Genomic DNA, 18,750 nt, shown 5'->3' with positions numbered 1-18,750 from the left:
TGTAAGGAGGCAGGATGAAAGGCAGGCAGAGAGGGAGGGAAGACAGCCGGAGAAGAGGGCGAGAAGAGTCGAGAGAGAGGAGGACGCGGGCATGCGGGCGAGCGGGGCAGGCGGGGCGCGCAGAGCACGCAGGTTGAGCACAGTGGAGGGGCAGGGACCCGGGGGTGTCGGAAGCAAGAATGGAAAACAAACCAGGGCAGGGGAGGGAGAAGAGAGGGGACAAAAGAAAAGGGGGAGGGGAGCACTTGAAATGAAGGTGGTAGGAGAGATTGGGGAGCAGAATGGAGCGGAAAGGAAAGAATATTCGAGGAAAGAAATGAAACAAAGCAGGCACAACAGCCGCGAAATGACGCCCAGGAGCCCGCGGGAAGTTCTAAGCTGTGCTGCGGCGCTGCTGGGACCAGCTATTCTTGTGAGTGGATTCTCGGGCTCCCAGGACAGAGAACCCGACCTGAGACCATCACAGGAGAACCAAGAGGCGAGAATTTCTTTATTCCTGTTTCTGTGGATACGGTCAGGATACAGGATGCCGGGACACTATGTTTGCCTCTGAACTCCTGATGAACTCTTAGGAATACCCTGCCTATCCATGTCTTCTTGAACAGGTATGTAGAGAAAAGCACATCAGTATCCTTTGGGGACCAGGAGCGGATTCTGGAGGCTAATGTTGGCCTCCTGTGATGTCTGCTTTAGGTAATGATTTGAAAACCTAACCCCTCCTGCCTCCACTGAGAGGTCGCTCTGGGTTCCACCAGACACGTGAACACGACTGGGATGAAGAAGGGGAGAATGCGGAAGATGCTGTGCCGCCTTCCATCACGTACCTCATTACTCAAAAGAGAGGACATACATGAGTCAGTAGCACTGATCAAAATAGGGCTGCCAAGAAAAAATAAAATGGCTTATATATTTAATACTTCATCATAAGAAAAGGTCTGTGCTCACCGGGCATGGTGACTCACTCCTGTAATCCCAGCACTTTTGGAGGCTGAGGAGACAAGATCGCTTGAACCCAGGAGTTTGAGACCGCTTGGGCAACATAGCGAGACCCTATCTCTTAAAAAAAAAAAATAGGCATGGTAGCACATGCCCGTGGTACCAGCTACTTGAGAGGCTGAGGTGGGAGGATTGCTTGAGTCCATGAAGTCAAGGCTGCAGTGAGCTGCGATCGAGCCGCTGCAGTCCAGTCTCCAGTCTGGGCAACAAAGTGAGACCCTGTCTCAGAAAAAAAGTAAAATAAGAAGAAAAAAATAAGAAACTGTCTGTATGCAACAGGTGGTTCTCTTTTTGTGGCTCTGTTCTCTGGGCTCTGCCGGCGTCTCTCTCCAACCAGAAAGCAGAGTGCCTTGTCAGTTCTTGTGGGTTTTTTTTTTTTTCTTCTCTAGTCCTTAATCCTAGTGTAACAGCATCTCAGCTTCTAAACGTTATCGCCTTAGCAACTGGGAGTTGTACAGCAACAAAGCCCTGCCTCGTTTTCTTTTTTGATGGTAGGCCTGAGAAACTCCATCAATAATGAATGGCAGGTTAGGCTCTGCTGCGATCCCAGCCTTGGAGGAAAGACCAGAAAACAGGCAATGGCGGTCAGAACCGGGCCGGCCTCTTACTGGGCACTTGGAGTTCACAGCAACGGTTTAGGGATGGATGCTCAAGCTAATGTTACAGAAGTTCTGTTCAGGACCATGTGTCAGCCGAATGAATGTGCTGGGCTTGCTCCTTGATGAGATGACAGAAAGAATCTTACTGGCTGGTGCAAAGGAGAAGGGTTAGGGTACCACACAGCTAGACCTGTTGGGATTAGGAAGGGGCAGCCCACAGCCCACTGAGGAAACTAGTAGTAGAAAGACCAGTGAGAGGAGAAACACTGTCTTCACTTCCCCCAGAGCTATGGTACGGCAGAAGGTGATGGAGCTAGGAGTTTGACCTTGAACCTGAACTGCTGTGCTCTTTTCTGGGATGTGGGGATGTGGGTGCTGCAGGGTTCAAGGAAAGGAATGTAGTGGCTTATTGCCCCAGAAGACCACACTTATGATCATGACTTGTCTGGGCTGGGTGTGGAAGTTGTACCCCCTACATCCTCCCTCCAGTTCCTCAGAAAGCCTCGTTCCATCCCCTAGGGGGTCCACGTCGGGCCATGCTCATCCCCTACTGGACTCACCATCACACTTGAGCCCTTGCCGTGCCAGTCCCCACAGCAGGGTCCCACAGTGTTCACAGAAGGTCGGGCTCTTGTAATTGTAGACTTTAAATCTGTGCGGCATGTCAATTTTGAATCTCTCCTTGTGGAACTGAAAGAAAGGCAGAAGGTGAAATCATGTGTGTGTCCCTGGGGCCCCGACTTTGGATGTTTTTGCAGATACCTTAGCATAACTAACAGAGATCATAATGAAAACACTAGCATTGTGTGCATTTTAAACCATCATTGTCACTTGTCAAGCCCTACAGTCATGCCTGAAGAAGGCAGGCAGCCCTCAGCAACTGTAAGTGAGGGGCCATGCTTGCCTTCCACATGTAGCAAGCACCTTGCAGACAGCTGAAATCTGAGGCATTCACACAGACAGGCTAAAAGCTCAGGAAGACTGCATGAGGGTTATTTAAAAAAGCGTTAAGGAAACACTGCTCCCATTTAAATAGATGAAGCTTCCCTTCCTATTTTAGTATAAATATTTCCTTTTCTCTTTCAGTCCAGAACTAGCGCTTTTAACCTTTGGAAGATGTAAAAAAAAAAAAAAAAAAAAAAATGCCTTCTTTAAAGGAAACATTTCTATGGGTTTATCAGTATTACTGCCTAATGTGAGAAGCATTTTCACACCTATTATTCATGAACCGAGGTGGCAAGAGGAGGGAGCAGTTCCTGCCAGGTGTGGTTAACAAATACGTCACATGCATCATCTATTACACAGGTGGTATCTTACGTAATCCTCAGAATACCCCATTCTATTACTATCCTTCTTTGACAGATGAGGAGATGAAGCACAGAGAAGGTAAGAAACTTGCCCAGGACACGCAGCTCTAGAGCTGGGATATCTATAAGCTTGGCAGTCAGAATCAGAGCCCAGCCATTCTCTTTTCTGTCTCAAAATAAATGTGAAGGCTTAGCAGGATGGGGAGAGGGGAGTGGGAGAGGGATGCTAGTGATCGACACAGAATTTTTTTAAAAAACACTTTTCCAGAGTTTAAATCAAACTTATTGCATGAACAACAACAAAACACACGGATAGTTGGATTCCTGGTGAGAATGTCAATATTCTTGTGCAGGATAAAATGCTTTATTTTCTAAAGGTTTATAATCTCTGCAGAAGTTTCCAGTTCAACAGTTCCTTTGGGAAGGTGCATAGCAAAGATGCCTTATTCATCAGCACAGCAATAGATCTAACCTTCCCGCCAGGGGTACTGGTCAGCATTGGTTCTTTAGAATGGCTGTGTAGAATTGATTAAAAATTGCTCAGCACTTACTGTAGCCATTTTCAACCAAGAGAAAAATAATTTTCAGGACTCACTTATATTCCACAGTTTAAATGTGGACAATTAATAGGTCAAGGTCCAGGCTGGAAGAGGACCACTTCGAATCTTGAACGCAGGGGCAAATGGCTCAAGAAACTATGGCTGATTAAGACGCTGTGTACATGCTTTCCAGTATGAAAACCAGTGAGCTACATGGGGCTGGCGAACACTTGAAAGGTGGTGAGTTAGAGTTGAGACGTGCTGGACATGTAAAATAATACACCCTGGAGTTTGAAGACTTTTGTATAAAAAAATTACTTAAGATATCTGAATTTTCAAATGTTGAATTTTGTTGAAATGATATTTGAACAGATTGGATTAAATAAAATGTATTATTAAAATTAATTTCACCGATTGCTTTTTCCTTTATTTAATGTGGGCTACTTGGAAATGTCAAATCACACACACGTAGCCCTCATTCTATTTATTTCTATCGGACCATACTGCTCCAGGGGTAGAGGAACAAAAGAATCCCAAAGATGATGTCCCCTTGAGTGAACAAGAAATCAAAATAGCCTGGGAGAAGATAATAGCACAGACGTTTATTTATGTAGCTGACAGTTTCTCAAGACTTTGTACCAGGGACTTTATTAGTCATGGAGGTTAACAGTGATTCAGAGATTTGCATTTTTTTCTAGAAAAGCTGAAGGCATCAAGTAAAGGAAGAAGTCTGGGAGGTGAAAATTTGATTTGAGCAAGCAAAAACATGGTCTGAGAGATTGGGATCTTAATTTTAGTACCAGCTCTGCCACTTACAGGTGATCAAACATGAACAAACTACTTTAACCTCTTTGAGTCTTAGCAGAATCACCAGTTAGCACAAGTTTATCCCCGTCTGCTTCTAAATGTGAGAAGAAATTCTACTCTGGAAAAACCCAGCCACTTCGCCTTCTCTGAACCTGCCCCTTTGTTGGAGAAAATCACAGTCCTGTGCAGGCTGACTCCGTCAAATGCAAATGGACTTTCAGCTCTGCTCCAGTCTGACTGCTTTTCACGAGTCACTTTGCTTTCTCTAAGATAATTATCTCACAGATCTTCCTTTTTCCTCGAAGGCACTTGTTGCTTTCTCTTTTCCTTCCTCCAGCCGTCAAACTCCACGGGGGACACATGCAGTCTAAGGGTAGCGCCTTTGTGTGCCCACCACCAAAGCTGCACACCTATCCCCATCAGCAACTGTCTTGCCCTACTCCCTTCCGGTTAAACTATGGAAGCGCCAGGGGCCAGTCTCCACCAGAGCTCGGGCCCTCTTTGCTTCCTGCCAACAGACTTGACTGTTTTGTTTATCTGTCTCTCCAGCTTTATCCATCTCTCCCTGGCCACGGGAGCACTTTCCATCCTTGGGGTCTCATTTCCCAGCCACTGTTCTCTGTCCATCATCTCCTTCACGGTTCACCTTCTTCATAATATTAGCTCACAGGTTGTTTTCATGTCATCACCTCAGTCACCCTTCAGGCAGGTCGATCAGACTAACGCCTCCAAGATGCCCCTGACATTTCTCTGATTAAAGCCTGTGAAGATCTGCACATGGGCCTCAGTTTCAACACCTCAACTGCACAGAACACAACCCACCTCTTCTCCTTCTGGTTTCCGTAACTTCATAGACTCTGGGTGTAGGTGCAGTGCTCTCTGAGCCCAGGTTCTCAATGTCTATTCTTTATCTTCTCCCTAACATCTCATTTTAGATTCCTTTGTAGTCAGTCCTGAACCTTCTCTATTTCCTCACTAGGCAATCTCTTCAGCAACTTTAAAATCTACCTATATGATGGTCACTGTCAAATTTATAGGGTTGGGCCCTTGTCCCAGAGGAATTCCAAGCTCATGTGAAATTGTCTATTTGATGCTTCAACTTGGATGTCCACATCTCCAACTCAACGTGTCCAAACTGGAAAAATTCATCTCTCCTTCCAGTCTTCTTCACTCCGTCATGGCTCTGTTATCTACCACACTTCTCAGCCTCAGGCAGAAGCCAGAACCTGGGGCATCATCCTCATATCCACCTCTTTCATCTAATCTTTTGGCAAATCCAGTCATTTCTAACGTCAAAATCACCTGAGAACCTGCCCCCTTTGCTCCATCTCTGCTGATGTCTCACTGGTATAAACCACCAACCTCCCCGCCTGGGGGATTCCTTCCGTCTCCTCTGGTTTTACTTACACATGTCAACGCACTATTTCTACTACAGCATCCGAAAGTGGGCTTTCTACTACAAGTTGCACAAAATACAATCATTTTTCCAGGCTCCAAAGAAACCCTGCATGACCCAGGCCTTGGTGCATTCCCCAGTGTGGGCTTCCAGTCTCCACAGCCCTTGCAGCTCTCACCACACCGGTCCCATTTCAGTTCCTGGAACACGTTGGACTCTCCCTCAGCAGGGTCTTCCAGCCTGTAAGGAGCTTCCTTCCTCCTGCTCTTCCCGTAACCAGCTCTGTCACTCTTCAGCTGTCAGTTTCAATGTTCCCTCTGTTGGGGAGATTCCCGGACCACAGAGTCTCAGTAGGCCACCTGCTTACTTTCCATCCTTGCACCTTGTTCACGATCTTTGTAGCACTTAATATAAATCGAAGCCATACAGAGCTGTTTGTTTATTATCTGTTTCTCCAACTTTGCAGGACCACGTCCGTTTTGTGTTTTGCTGTCATTGGAAGAACACAGTATCTTCCATGAATTGGATACCCAGTGAGGATGTGTGGAATGAAGAAGGAAAGGGTGGGAGAAGGAAGTCAAAAGATTTCATAATGACTGACAGAGTGGAGTAATAGACATTGGAGACCACAGGTGGCAGGATGGGAGGGAGAGAGGATTGAAAATTACCTGTTGGGTGTAATATTCACTCTTCGGATGGTGGGTTCACTAGAAGCCCAGACTTCCCCACTAGGTAACTTAGGCATAGAAGAAATCTGCACTTGTAGGCCGGGTGTGGTGGCTCATGCCTATAATCCCAGCACTTTGGAAGGCCGAGACAGGTGAATCACCTGAGGTCAGGAGTTCGAGAACAGCCTGGCCAACATGGCGAAACCCCATCTCTACTAAAAATATAATAATTAGCCAGGCGTGGTGGCGTATGCCTGTAATCCCAGCTACTTAGGAGGCTGAGGCAGGGGAATATCTTGATCCTGGAAGGCGGAGGTTGCAGTGAATCAAGATCACACCACTGCACTCCAGCCTAGGTGACAGAGTAAGATTCCATCTCCAAAAAAAAAAAAAAAAAAAATTGAAAAAAAATAAATCTGCACTTGTACCTCCTAAATACATATAAATTTTAAAAAATTTAAAATTCATAATGATAGGCTGCCCACATGCTAGCCCAGTTCCCCCCTCCATTAGGTAAAATATAATTTGTCTTCAGATTATACCTCAAAGTTTATTCTAAAAGAAATATTTGCTTCTCAACATAAAATTATGCCTCTGTTATTATCTCTAACCTTGTAAATGCCATGTTGCTGTATCTTATCATCATTTGCCTTTATTTACTCTTTTACTGTCACTTCTAGCTACAAGGATTGTTCTCATATAATTAAACTATGCTTTCTGGCCACTTTCTATGCCATTTTTCTGGAAAAGTAGAGCAATGAAAATTCTTCCTGTATATAATTTGTGTATATTTAGGAGGTACAAGTGCAGATTTCTTTTTTTTTTTTTCTTTTCTTTTTGAGACGGAGTCTCACTCTGTTGCCCAGACTGGAGTGCAGTGGCATGGTCCTGGTTCACTGCAACCTCTGCCTCCCGAATTCAAGAGATTCTCCTGCCTCAACCTCCTGAATAGCTGGGATTACAGGCATATGCCACCAGGCCTGGCTAATTTCTAATTCATCCTCTGTTGGGTAATTCGGTAAGAATCATTATTGAAGAGGAAAGAGTTTTGGGGAGATAGATGTTCACTGATAAATGGAAGGATTCAAGTTCTGGCATTATTCTGAAGAATTCGTGGGCTGTAACATTTAACGTTCTGATAAAAATCACTGCACGTCAGTGAGCCAAGCTCGCGCCACTGCACTCTAGCCTGGGCGACAGAGCGAGACTCCGAAAAAGAAAAAAAAAAAATCACTGCACGTCAAAGAGGAGTGTAAATACTCACCATGGTTTCTCGACTATTGATAGCTGATCCTGTGCACTTTGCTATAACTTTATCAATACACTTCTTGTGAATTGCTGCATTGCATTCTGAAAAGAAAAAAAATTGCAGCTTAAGATTTTCATAGCCTAAGGAATAACTAAATAAAAAGAATGATGGTAATACAACCGAAACCCTCTTACTTACGTCGGCACTGGTAGCCCTGTTTGTTCAGGCCCCTGTAATAAAGCACACACTGATTTATTTCAATGTTGGCATCAACATCAGCACCAACAGCGTTTAAGAGGTGAATGAGATCTCATAACCCCCTAAGATCACAGAGCAGTTTCTGATCAGCAGCCCTGTTGTATCATTTGCCAAGAGTGTTAACAGAGTGTTTTTCATTTGAAGCTGCCTTTTAAAAAGTTTGATAATTAAATAAATGAGAACTGGCTGATTTCTTTTTCATCGTTGTACTTTCCAAACAAACATATAGAGATTAAAACGCATGAATGAAAATGCATGCATCACAGACTCTTTGTAGCACATTTCCCTGTGCTAGATTTAAAAATTCATGGCCTTGCTGAGCTCACTACAGACGAACAAAGATATCTGTAACATTTTATTTCCTCTTTCTGAGCATCTGAGAATATTTGCAACCAACAAAGTCTCACATGCAGGACCGATTCCTGAGTGACATCCATGATTAGAGAGAAAGGAGGTTTTGTGCTTAGACGAAAGCAGGTTGATGAAAACCCGCCAAGTTGATCTGGCATGTGGATACCCTGGTTACACGGGAGCTGTGCTTTAACAGTTTCTGCAGTAGCCTAAAGGGAAGAGCATCCCTTAATAGGCTAGGATGCTGAGAGCCAGAAACAGGAGTCATTTCAAGTCTCCACTCTGTCATAGCCTTTGCTATGTGGTTACTGAGGTTTAAACTGATCTGTTTGATGGCTGTTAAGACACCCAAGAGCCTCATAAACATTTAAACCATTAGCTACAATGGCAAAGTGCTGCCTGTTGCAAAAAGTAGCACCAGCAGGGTTGGGCCATTAGGTGGGGGAAATTTTGACTATAAAACTGGAAAACTGCTTGTAATAAAGATACCTTTCACTTCTGTTCCTTCCCACTTACCCCCAATAGCCCCCAAATTGAGGCAGAAACTAAAATCCCATGGGCATTTTTCCTGACTAGACCTGGCTTCCTCATGCACCTCTTTTATTGGATCACACCATTTGAAACTTCTCAGTTCAGGCAAGGTCCCTGACAATGCTGAGGTAGCACTTACTCCAGCACACCCCCCATGGTGGAGCATGCCAGCTTAGGGGATTAAGAAGATGCAACAAAATGCATAACCCGAAGCTTGGAGGGAGATGCCAAGTTACTGTACCAGACAAACTCGTGGCAGACAGAGCAAAATGTGGGCTGTGGGAAGAAGGTGGCGGTGAACTCGTGGCACTTGACGTGGTGGACCTTTGCCTGCTTGATGGCACCCCGGCGCTGATGCAAAGCAAAGAAGCCTTCCGTCTCAAATTCACTCATGTCCTTTGTGTCTACAGGAAGAGAAAGGGGAAGAAAGTGAAGTTCTGCAACAGGGCGACTCCTATTCCAAGCTGGGTCAGGAAGGGAGGGAGATGGGCAAGGGATGGAGGAGGACGAGCACTGAGTACCTGCTGTAACATTCCAGGTACTCATTATGGTGCGTACCAGACTAAGCATCTTTCCTCAAATTCTACAACACAGATTCATCATAGGGCATATTGTTAGAGGGTGAAAACAGTGTTGGATTGCTGGCTCAATCCTTCGCTCCTCTTTGGCTGGGCTGAGCGATATATCCTCTTCAAGTTTCGAAACCAGAGATTAGAACTTTGAAGGTATCTATCAACCTGTCTTTGTCACTGTCAATGATGACTCAGTCAGAAAAGGCAGGAAGTGGCAAAGGCTTTCCTGTCTGTAATTCTAGAGAATCACATGGTTACTGACAGCATCTTGGGAACAGCATTTCAGAGGTGCCAGGATGCTTTACAGCAGGTTGTTGGAGACATGCTGGAGTAGACTGGGGGGGAGCTGACCAGGATTTTGTGTGAGGGGAAAGGAACTTTGGGACATTGTGTCCTGGTTCCTGATGTCCATAGTGATCAGACACACCAGCTACCAACCATATTTACCAATGTGAAAAAGGCCAGAAAATTAATAGCTCACGGCATTTTTTTAGTGTCTAGGTAATCCTGTGCATGACCTAGTCATCAGCATCACACCATCAGATTCAATCTATTCATTTTACCCTGGGCTCATGAATATTGGTGAAAGTGCTTTGGACAGTCACTGTTTACAGTGGCCTATACCTGGATGACATCTTTCCAAAGGGTTGAAAAACTAATATAATCAAATTATGAGAATGCTCATGATGCCCTTGCTGAAGCCCAGGTCCTCATGAAACACCAAATTGGAAGACAGTCATGGTTAAACAGCACAGTGGACACACCAGCAGGTGAGAGAGAATAACACAGGGAACAGTAAAGAAATAAAAATAACCACTGCTGCAACAAAAATGATACACAAAGATATATGTGAATAAATAAATAAGGATAATGAATTTAAATCCTACAGTTATAATTTTGTAATAGCTTGAAGACTCTTGGATTACTTCTTCTATTTTGTTACCAATACAGAACACTGAAGTTTAGTCTACATAGCAGGTTCATCATATTTCATAATGAGTTAATAATATTCAAACTAAATTTCTTCTATTCTGGCTAAGCAGTGGCAGTAGCCTGATAATGCATTTGGGGCAAATTATCTTCCAAGGTACCTTATTGTCCAATCCCTAACAGTGGCTAGACTAGAAACACTCTAGGTAGACAAAGGAGGAGCTGTGTAGGTAGAAACCTCCCCCAGGAATCCAGTCACATCCCAGGACACATTGTAGGACTCAAGTCTTTTCTGTAGTGTCCACAGATCTGTTTTATGGCAACCCCAACTTCCAGACAAAAAGCATTTCCAGTAACCCTCTAACAGTTCCACAGATGGGACATAATACTTTGCCTAATACTTTAAGAGTAGGTAATTTTGGTCTTTTTACCTGGAATTAGGCTGGAAATAATAGATTTGGCCTGGTAAATGAGGGGTTAAATTAAGGATCACTGAGTTAATCACCTTCTTCCACAAGTTCTGGTCTAAATGTCCAAATCTATTTACAACTTGTGACTAGTACAGTAAGTAATTTGTTTATAACATGTGACTTGTTTCTATTTCGGTCCAGATGCAATAAAATAAAATCAAAATAAGTATAAATATACTTTTAAATGCAGGGAATGAAAGTGAATTATTCTGGGGATGCTCTACAGGTTTTTACTGTAAAAATCATATATATTAAACATATTTTATACATATATCTATTCATATATGTTTATATACATATGTCTACATATAGTTTATATTTTATAAACTATAAATATATAGTTATATATAATTTATACATTAGACTATAGTATTATAATTTTTTAAAATATCAGGAATTTCTAGAAATGAATTTATACCCTGTTATTTTCTGTGATTTTCTTTATCCTCTATTTCAATCATTATAAAACAGTAAATGTAAAAACATAGAATTCTTTAATTCTTTTTGTATTGACTATATTTATTTCTCTATTTACTGGTTTGAATGAGCTCATTGGTTTTCGCAATTTTTTTTCTTTTATACTAATGGATTCTAATCTATTTATGTGGTCTAACCTATCACTTGTTTGTAGTCAATCAAATTACAAGTTTCCTGAGCAGCTGTGAGTAAACTGCCTTGCTGAGTGTGCTGAAGAAACATATTATTCCTCACCCTTGCATGGCTAACAGTCGAGCCAGGGAGACGTGGCACAGGCACGGAACAGCCAACTTTAAGAGGCAATATATGATGGTGTGGAACAGGCTCCGAGATATGTGTAACCATATTTTTTAGGAGGTAGGAAAAGAAATGGCAAAAGAGACCAAGAAGAGGCAGCTGAAAAATTAAGAGGAAAACTTGGACAATATCACATCAGGCAAGCTGAAAAGAAATAAAGTTTTCAGCATTGTATGATAGAGAGATATCAAGGAAATTGAAGGGTTAGAAGCAGGAACCGCTTTTGAGAACTCATAATCTTGGAGACCCAGAGTCTTAGGGTCTAAGAATAGAAGTAGAAGGGAAGAAAAAGAAACTGATAAATATAAACTACTTTTTAAAGGAATGTGTTAGGGAAAGAAAAAAAAAAACTCATGGAGGTAAAAAGGTGGAAAAAAAAAGAAGAGATGGTGTTCAAGATTGGGGAAGATGGATAATGCAGTATGTCTTGGGAATGAGGAAGAAACTGCAGAGAGAAGGAAGAGCTGAGGATGTCAGAGGTAAAGTTTATTGATACAGCAGGACTGCTGGGATGAGAGGTGTGCAACCACGAAAGGGAGCAGCTATCTCTGAGGCAGAGGAGCAGGAGAAGGCAGGAGGAAGCAACTACATCCTAAAGTGCAGAGACAAACAGAAGACAGGGTCTCGGCTGGGCATGGTGGCTCATACCTGTAATCCCAGCACTTTGGGAGGCTGAGGCAGGCAGATCACCTGAGGTTGGGAGTTCAAGACCAGCCTGACCAACATGGTGAAACCCCGTCTCTACTAAAAAAAAAAATAGAAAATTAGCTGGGCATGGTGGCACATGCTTGTAATCCCAGATACTCAGGAGGCTGAGGCAGGAGAATCGCTTGAACTTGGGAGGTGGAGGTTGCGGGGAGCCAACATAGCACCATTGCACTCCAACCTGGGTGACAAGAGCAAAACTCTGTCTCAAGAAAAAAAAACATAAAATAAAAAAAATTAAAAAAAAGAAGATGGGGTCTCTACCAATTATATTGGAGGCAAGGTCAACCTCCCAGAATCACAGAAGATTGAGGCATCCCCAGAAACCAAGGAGGATGGGAATGGTAGGAATAGCCATTGTGTGGGAATCAAAAGGAAATGAAGGAGATTTCTAAGTGCCAAGGTGAGTCCAGCTGAACAGTTCGACAGGCATTCATTGTGTACTTCCTGCATGCCTCACCTGAAACCTGGCACCAAAGTTAAAGGAATTAATGAGATGTGTTTTGACGGTGGCTGCCCTGCAAGGAGTTAAGAGTCCGGAGGGAAAGAAAATTGATGTGTCAGAACAGAGGTATTCACAGGATGCTATGGGACCATGGAAATGAGGAAACTATATCAGCTAAGGCAGGTGGAGGTAGGTAAAGGAGAGAAAAAGGGAAGTTGGAAAAGAAAGGTCCTGGCAGAAATGTTTCTTTGCTGAATTCTGAAGGACAGATAACTCCTACTAATGTGTGGGAGAAGGTATGGTGGGGAAAAGCCAAAGGTGCTCTCTCTGGGTGGAAGGGAATGAGCAAAGCTACAGAGCTAAGGTTCCTCAGGGTGTGGGTGGGGGTCCAGCACTAGCTGGGCATTGCCAGAGTGCAGAGGGTAAGGCAGAAACTATCAGCAGTCACTTCCAGAAGATGTGTAGGTGTGAGATCAGTTTGAACACTTTCCTGCAGACAATTTGCAGATGCTGGAACACTGCAGCAGGGGCAGAGGCTTGATATGGTCAGATTGGAGCTTGGCATCGTTACTTCTAGGACCACCATAGAAGAATGGATGGGATATGGCAGGAGGTAGTAAGGATGTAATTAGATAATGAAATGGAAAAAATATTGACTAGACAACCTGAACACAAATGATTGACTGATGCATTCATATGGAAGTTGAAAGAAAAGGAGGCTATAAAAATTACTTCCAGGTTTTGTGGAGTGAGTTATTATATAATTAAGTACGATAGTAAGTTACAAACGAAATAGGTTACTTGTGAATGTGGTAAATGTAATTTTGGATACTTAGTTTAATTTGACCCTTTAAAATGTATAAGTACAGGAAATCTGGTTGGAAGGGTCTGCTAAGAAGCCAAACATAGAGTCTGAACCATAGGAATGTCATCTAATACCATCTCTTTGTAACACACTTAGCTGTATGACTTTTTCTAGCAAAGCCGGGGAGAATGAGAGGGGAGAATGCAAGGTTTGGAGATCAGACTACCCATGGCAAAGAGGGAACTAATGAGAGCAGAGTGCTGACAAAAACTTACCATGTGAGCCAGGCTACGTAGAGTTAATGGCAGAAAGTGGGCTAATAAATGGGGTAAAAGAGAAACTGGACTAAAGGCTAGTACTTATTGTCTGAGAATAAGGGCATTATTGACAGGGGGAGGAAGATGAGCTCTGGAAAAGCAAGTTCTGAGTGTGAGTCCCTGGAGGTGGAGAATTCTGAGTGATGATATGTGGGTTGAAGGTTGGTTACTGAATGGATAGAGAAGCACAGGAAGGTGTGAAATAGAAAGGTAGGGGTGGGGGGGCATGAGACAACCATGGGGAATTCTGAAGTTACAAGAGTAATAACAGGAGAACAGAGGAAGAAGAGAAAAAAATGATTCCCGCTCAAAAACCCCAAACAAGCGGATTTCAAAGAGAAAGAACAAAGTAGTCTGTTATGGAGAGCTGAGCCATTTACTTCCTGGTGATGTAGAGGAGGTGAGGCTTCCATGGAAGAGAAACACGGAAGACATGGTATTATCTCAAGTGTTATCCAAATTTGAATTTCTTATCCCCCAATCATTTTCCTCCTCTTTCCATATCTCCCACTTCTGCGACTCCTACCATTTTCCCAGTCTAGCTATTTTAAGAGATATTCTCAACATTTTTTCCCTTCATTCAACTTACATTTTTAAGGATTATTTATTATTATTATTATTTGGAGACAGGGTCTTGTTCTGTTGCCCAGGCTGGAGTGCAGTGGCACTATCTTGGCTCGCTGTATCTTTGAAGTCACGGGCTCAAGTGATCCTCCTGCCTCAGCCTCCCAATTAGGTGGGACTACAGGCATGTGCCACCATACCCAGGCAATTTTTAAATTTTCTTGTAGAGATGGGGTCACTCTACATTGCCCAGGCTGGTCTCAAACTCCTGGATTCAAGTGATCCTCTTGCCTTGGCCTCCCAAAGTGCTGGGATTATAGGCATTAGCCATTGCTCCCAGCCTAATTTTTAAAGAATTATAAAGCATCTCAACTATATACACTTAACAGGCATTCTGTAGATAATTCATCTACTCTACCATGAAATCTTTCTACAACAGTATTTTCTTTTAGACTGTTCCTTTTATTTTATTCCCGTAGCTACACCCCTAGAACAGATTTTTATCACCTCTCCATAACATAAGTGAAATTTTGTAGACCAATACTGTGTAATTCCTTGAGTAAGAGTAAGTATATTCTTCCCATTAGTTCAAAGCACGACCCAAGACTATGCACTCCTCTTGCCCTCCAACATCTGTCTCTGACTCTTCATTCTGGTTTCAGCAGGAGCCTGCTGGTCTACCTAGGCTGTTCTCCCCACAGCCCTCACCCATGGCATATTCTTGCTCAAGCCTTCACTTTTTCCTCCTTGCAAGGCCATTCCTCTTCTTTAGAAAACTCAACTCTTGCTAACCTTTAATGCCCACACTGTGGAACTTACTGAAATGAAAGCAACACACACTGGTCTCTTGGTTAATCAGTATTTGTGTGGTTTAGGTTATAATTTTATCTAATTGTCTAATCTGTACCACCTCTTCAATCTGGGTACATGTTCCCTGAGTAGAAGAACACGTTTTGCTTTTCTGAATCCTTCAGAAGACGATTTCTTATACCAATAATGAGCGTTCTTAAAAGAACGCTCTCCTTCTTGTCATCAACAAGGAATTTTCTAGTTAGGTTATTCCATAACTTTGGTTTTTAAAATTAGATTTTTTCTGACATATATAAATTTAGAGATGGAGTGTCAATTTGGATCTAGATATAAAAAGTTTTAAATATTACAAAGATTTATTCTTTTTTTTTTTTTTTGAGATGGAGTCTCACTCTGTCTCCCAGGCTGGAGTGCAGTGGTGCAATCTCAGCTCACTGCAAGCTCTGCCTCCCGGGTTCACACCATTCTCCTGCTTCAGCCTCCCGAGTAGCTGAGACTACAGGCACCCGCCACCACACCTGGCTAATTTTTTGTATTTTTAGTAGAGATGGGGTTCCACCATGTTAGCCAGGATGGTCTCGGTCTCCTGACCTCGGATCCACCCACCTCGGCCTCCCAAAGTGCTGGGATTACAGGTGTGAGCCACTGCGCCCGGCCAAAGCTTTATTCTTAAAACATTTCTGACCACAGTGAAACCCCGTCTCTACTAAAAATACAAAAAAATTAGCCGGGCGTGGTGGCGGGCGCCTGTAGTCCCAGCTACTGGGAGAGGCTGAGGCAGGAGAATGGCGTGAACCCGGGAGGCGGAGCTTGCAGTGAGCTGAGATCGCGCCACTGTGCTCCAGCCTGGGTGACAGAGCGAGACTCCTTCTCAAAAAAAAAAAAAAAAAAAAAAAAAAAAATTTCCTAGGCTTATGTCATTATTGTTTATGGAATATCATTGTTCTTGCCCAACTGAATTTGCTCTCTCATTCTAATAAAATATTTAAGTTCCACAGGAATAGGAGGACTATCCATGGAATTGTTTTTCAAAGCAGGGATCTTAAAATCATTTACCAAAAATACTTGCATTCTGATGAAGGACGCTTTTTCTTTCCTTCTCTCTCTCTTTCTTTCTTTCTCTTTCTTTCTTTCTTTTTCTTTCTTTCTCTTTTTCTTCCTTCCTTCCTTTCTTTTGAAGGACGCTTTTTCTTCTTCCTTCCTTCCCTCCCTCTTCCTTCCTTTTCTTTCTTTCTTTCCTTTCTTTCTTTCTTTCTTTTTCTTTCTTTTTCTTTCTTTCTCTTTCTCTTTCCCTTTCCCTTCCCCTTCCTTCCTTCCTTCCTCTCCCTCTCTTTCTTTCTTTTCTTTTCTTTCTTCCTTCCTTCCCTTTCCTTTCCTTTTTCTTTCTTTCTTTCACTCTATCATCCACACTGCAGTGCAGTGGTGAAATCACTGCTCACTGCAACCTCAACAACCTGGGCTTAAGCGATCCTCCCACCTCAGCCTCACAAGTAGCTGGGACTACAGGCACGCACCACCAACTCTGGCTGATTTTTGTATTTTTGGTAGGGAATGGGTTTTGCCATGTTGCCCAGGCTGGTCTGGAACTCCTGAGCTCAAGTGATCTGCCCGCCTCGGCCTCCCGAAGTACTGGGATTCCAGGCATGAGCCACCATGCCCAGACAGGACCTTTTCAATTTACACTGGGTCATGCTTTAGACTAATGGGAGGAATGTATTTCTCTTATTCAAGGAATTAAACATCATTGATACTATTATTTAGGTCAGCACTTTCACATTTTATGCAAATCTGGTTATTCAGATATCCTGCAATCACTCTGTCTCAGCCAAGTCAAAAGTTGTACTATGGGTACTATATATCTACACCTTCCAAGAGGAAAAAGAAATAAAATTTCAGAGTACATTTTTCCCTTCTCAGTAATTCTTTCTTTTAAAAATATTTTATTATGGAAAATTTCAAATATACATAAAAGTTGAGCAAATACTATAATCAATTTCCATGTATCAATCATTCAGTTTCAGCAATTATTAATTGATGGCCTCTCTCTTTCAATATACCCTGTCCATTCTACACCCCATGCCATTGGATTATTTTGAAGCAAAGCCATGGTATCATATTAACTAAAATATTTCAGCATATATATGTAAAAGATTAGCATGCCTTTAAAGAAACATAACTGCAATATTATTATCACACCTAAAAGATGAATCACCATGCCTCAATATCATCAAATATCTAGTGAGTGTTCAAGTTTTCTATGATTATTTCATAATATTGTTTTCTCTGATGTATTTGTTTGAATTTAGACCCTGAGGAATTATATATGGTAAGCCAAAACTCAGAAAGCACCATAAGTGTATAAAGTTAAACTTGCTTCTTTTTGGTAGTAAAATTAATTTAGGAAAAAATGAAGTGAGTTTACCATCGGTAAGTTTACACGTCCATGCTGTGGCTTAGCATTTTATAAGTAGAGGGATTTGATTCACATACACAGCCTTGACAGCCTGTCTCAGCACATTGTACTGGCAAATTTCACTTCTGTGGCCAAAGTCCACATGTAACATGGAACCAAAACCCTTTAGCAATGCGTTTTCTCACCTTTTCTTGTTCCTAAAAGGACTTGAGGTGACTAATTTCAAGTATCAGCTTTTTGTTACTAATTTTATGGAATATATTTATTGACTTCTTATTTTGTATTCTACTGATAATATGGTAGCTTGTTAGAGCACATCATTTAAACATAGACAATGTGTACACACATAACCACATATCAACAGTCCTTTGTATTTAGACTGAATTCCCAAACTAAAATAAAGACAGAGTATAAAGCTTTGGGCATATGGATTCACATCACTTAAAAACAAGTGCTGTAAATGTTTTATATTTCTACATTTTTCTGGCCCAGATAGTGTCTTTTAAAGTCATGCCTGAGCACCTCTGAGAATTTTAAAACAATTTTGTGCTTCTCTTTTCTCCTGATTCTTTTCTACAGTAATTGCAAAGGTAAAATAAGCTGCATTTGAGGAGAAGGCCATGCCCTCCTCACCCCCAAACAGGAAACAGAAATGTCACTTGCCACTCATTTCCAGAAAGTATCTTGCATTCATTAGCATTCGGCCTTGAGGTTTCAGCTCTAACTGGTTGAGAGAAGGAGAGAAACATCAGTCAGAATGTGAAACAAGCCCTGAGTTCAATGACATCACTGGCTACTGACGATGGCAGGAGATTTCCAACACAGAATACAATCATTGTTACTCTCCACTGTACTCACACTCATTGTCATCAGACGACTGTAGCAACCGTGACAGTCGCCTTTCTTTTCTTAAAACATCCCAGCAATTCATTAATTTTATTTGGAGATAACAACTTACATAAGGAAGAAATAAAATCCTAAAACAGATTCTATTTGGTTTTCTTGCCCTGTGATGCTGCTTATCTGAAGAACTGTCACAGGGCAGATCCAGATCTTCATCATGACAAAAGAATCACAGGCACTGGGACTGGCTTCCTTGGGGAAAAAGCTCTTCTTTTGGAGGGAAAGATAAATCCTGCCTCTTTAAGGCTGCCTCCAGGCCCCGTCTTCCTTTCTACCTGGGATGCATGTCTAGGTTAATCAGGGCATTCAATGGGGATGGCTTTTCTCTTTTACAAAGAGAG

General features: G+C 42.4%; 1 protein-coding gene across 1 annotated transcript in view; it reads right to left on the bottom strand.

The window, feature by feature from the left end:
• Positions 1-18,750, bottom strand: part of PRKCQ (protein kinase C theta) — a 153,950-nt gene that overhangs the window by 64,389 nt on the left and 70,811 nt on the right. The window contains exons 4-8 of the mRNA XM_003257616.3: positions 18,170-18,230; positions 8,943-9,105; positions 7,760-7,791; positions 7,577-7,662; positions 2,156-2,285 (exon numbers count right to left, since the gene is read on the bottom strand). Coding sequence (XP_003257664.1) covers positions 2,156-2,285; positions 7,577-7,662; positions 7,760-7,791; positions 8,943-9,105; positions 18,170-18,230 — 472 coding nt within the window. The remainder of the gene's footprint in view (positions 1-2,155; positions 2,286-7,576; positions 7,663-7,759; positions 7,792-8,942; positions 9,106-18,169; positions 18,231-18,750) is intronic.

Source organism: Nomascus leucogenys, chromosome 9, assembly GCF_006542625.1.
Source record: "Nomascus leucogenys isolate Asia chromosome 9, Asia_NLE_v1, whole genome shotgun sequence".
NCBI classification, from domain to species: domain Eukaryota; kingdom Metazoa; phylum Chordata; class Mammalia; order Primates; family Hylobatidae; genus Nomascus; species Nomascus leucogenys.
Note: the sequence above shows the minus strand (reverse complement) of the source record. Positions and strands in the feature narration are given on the sequence as shown.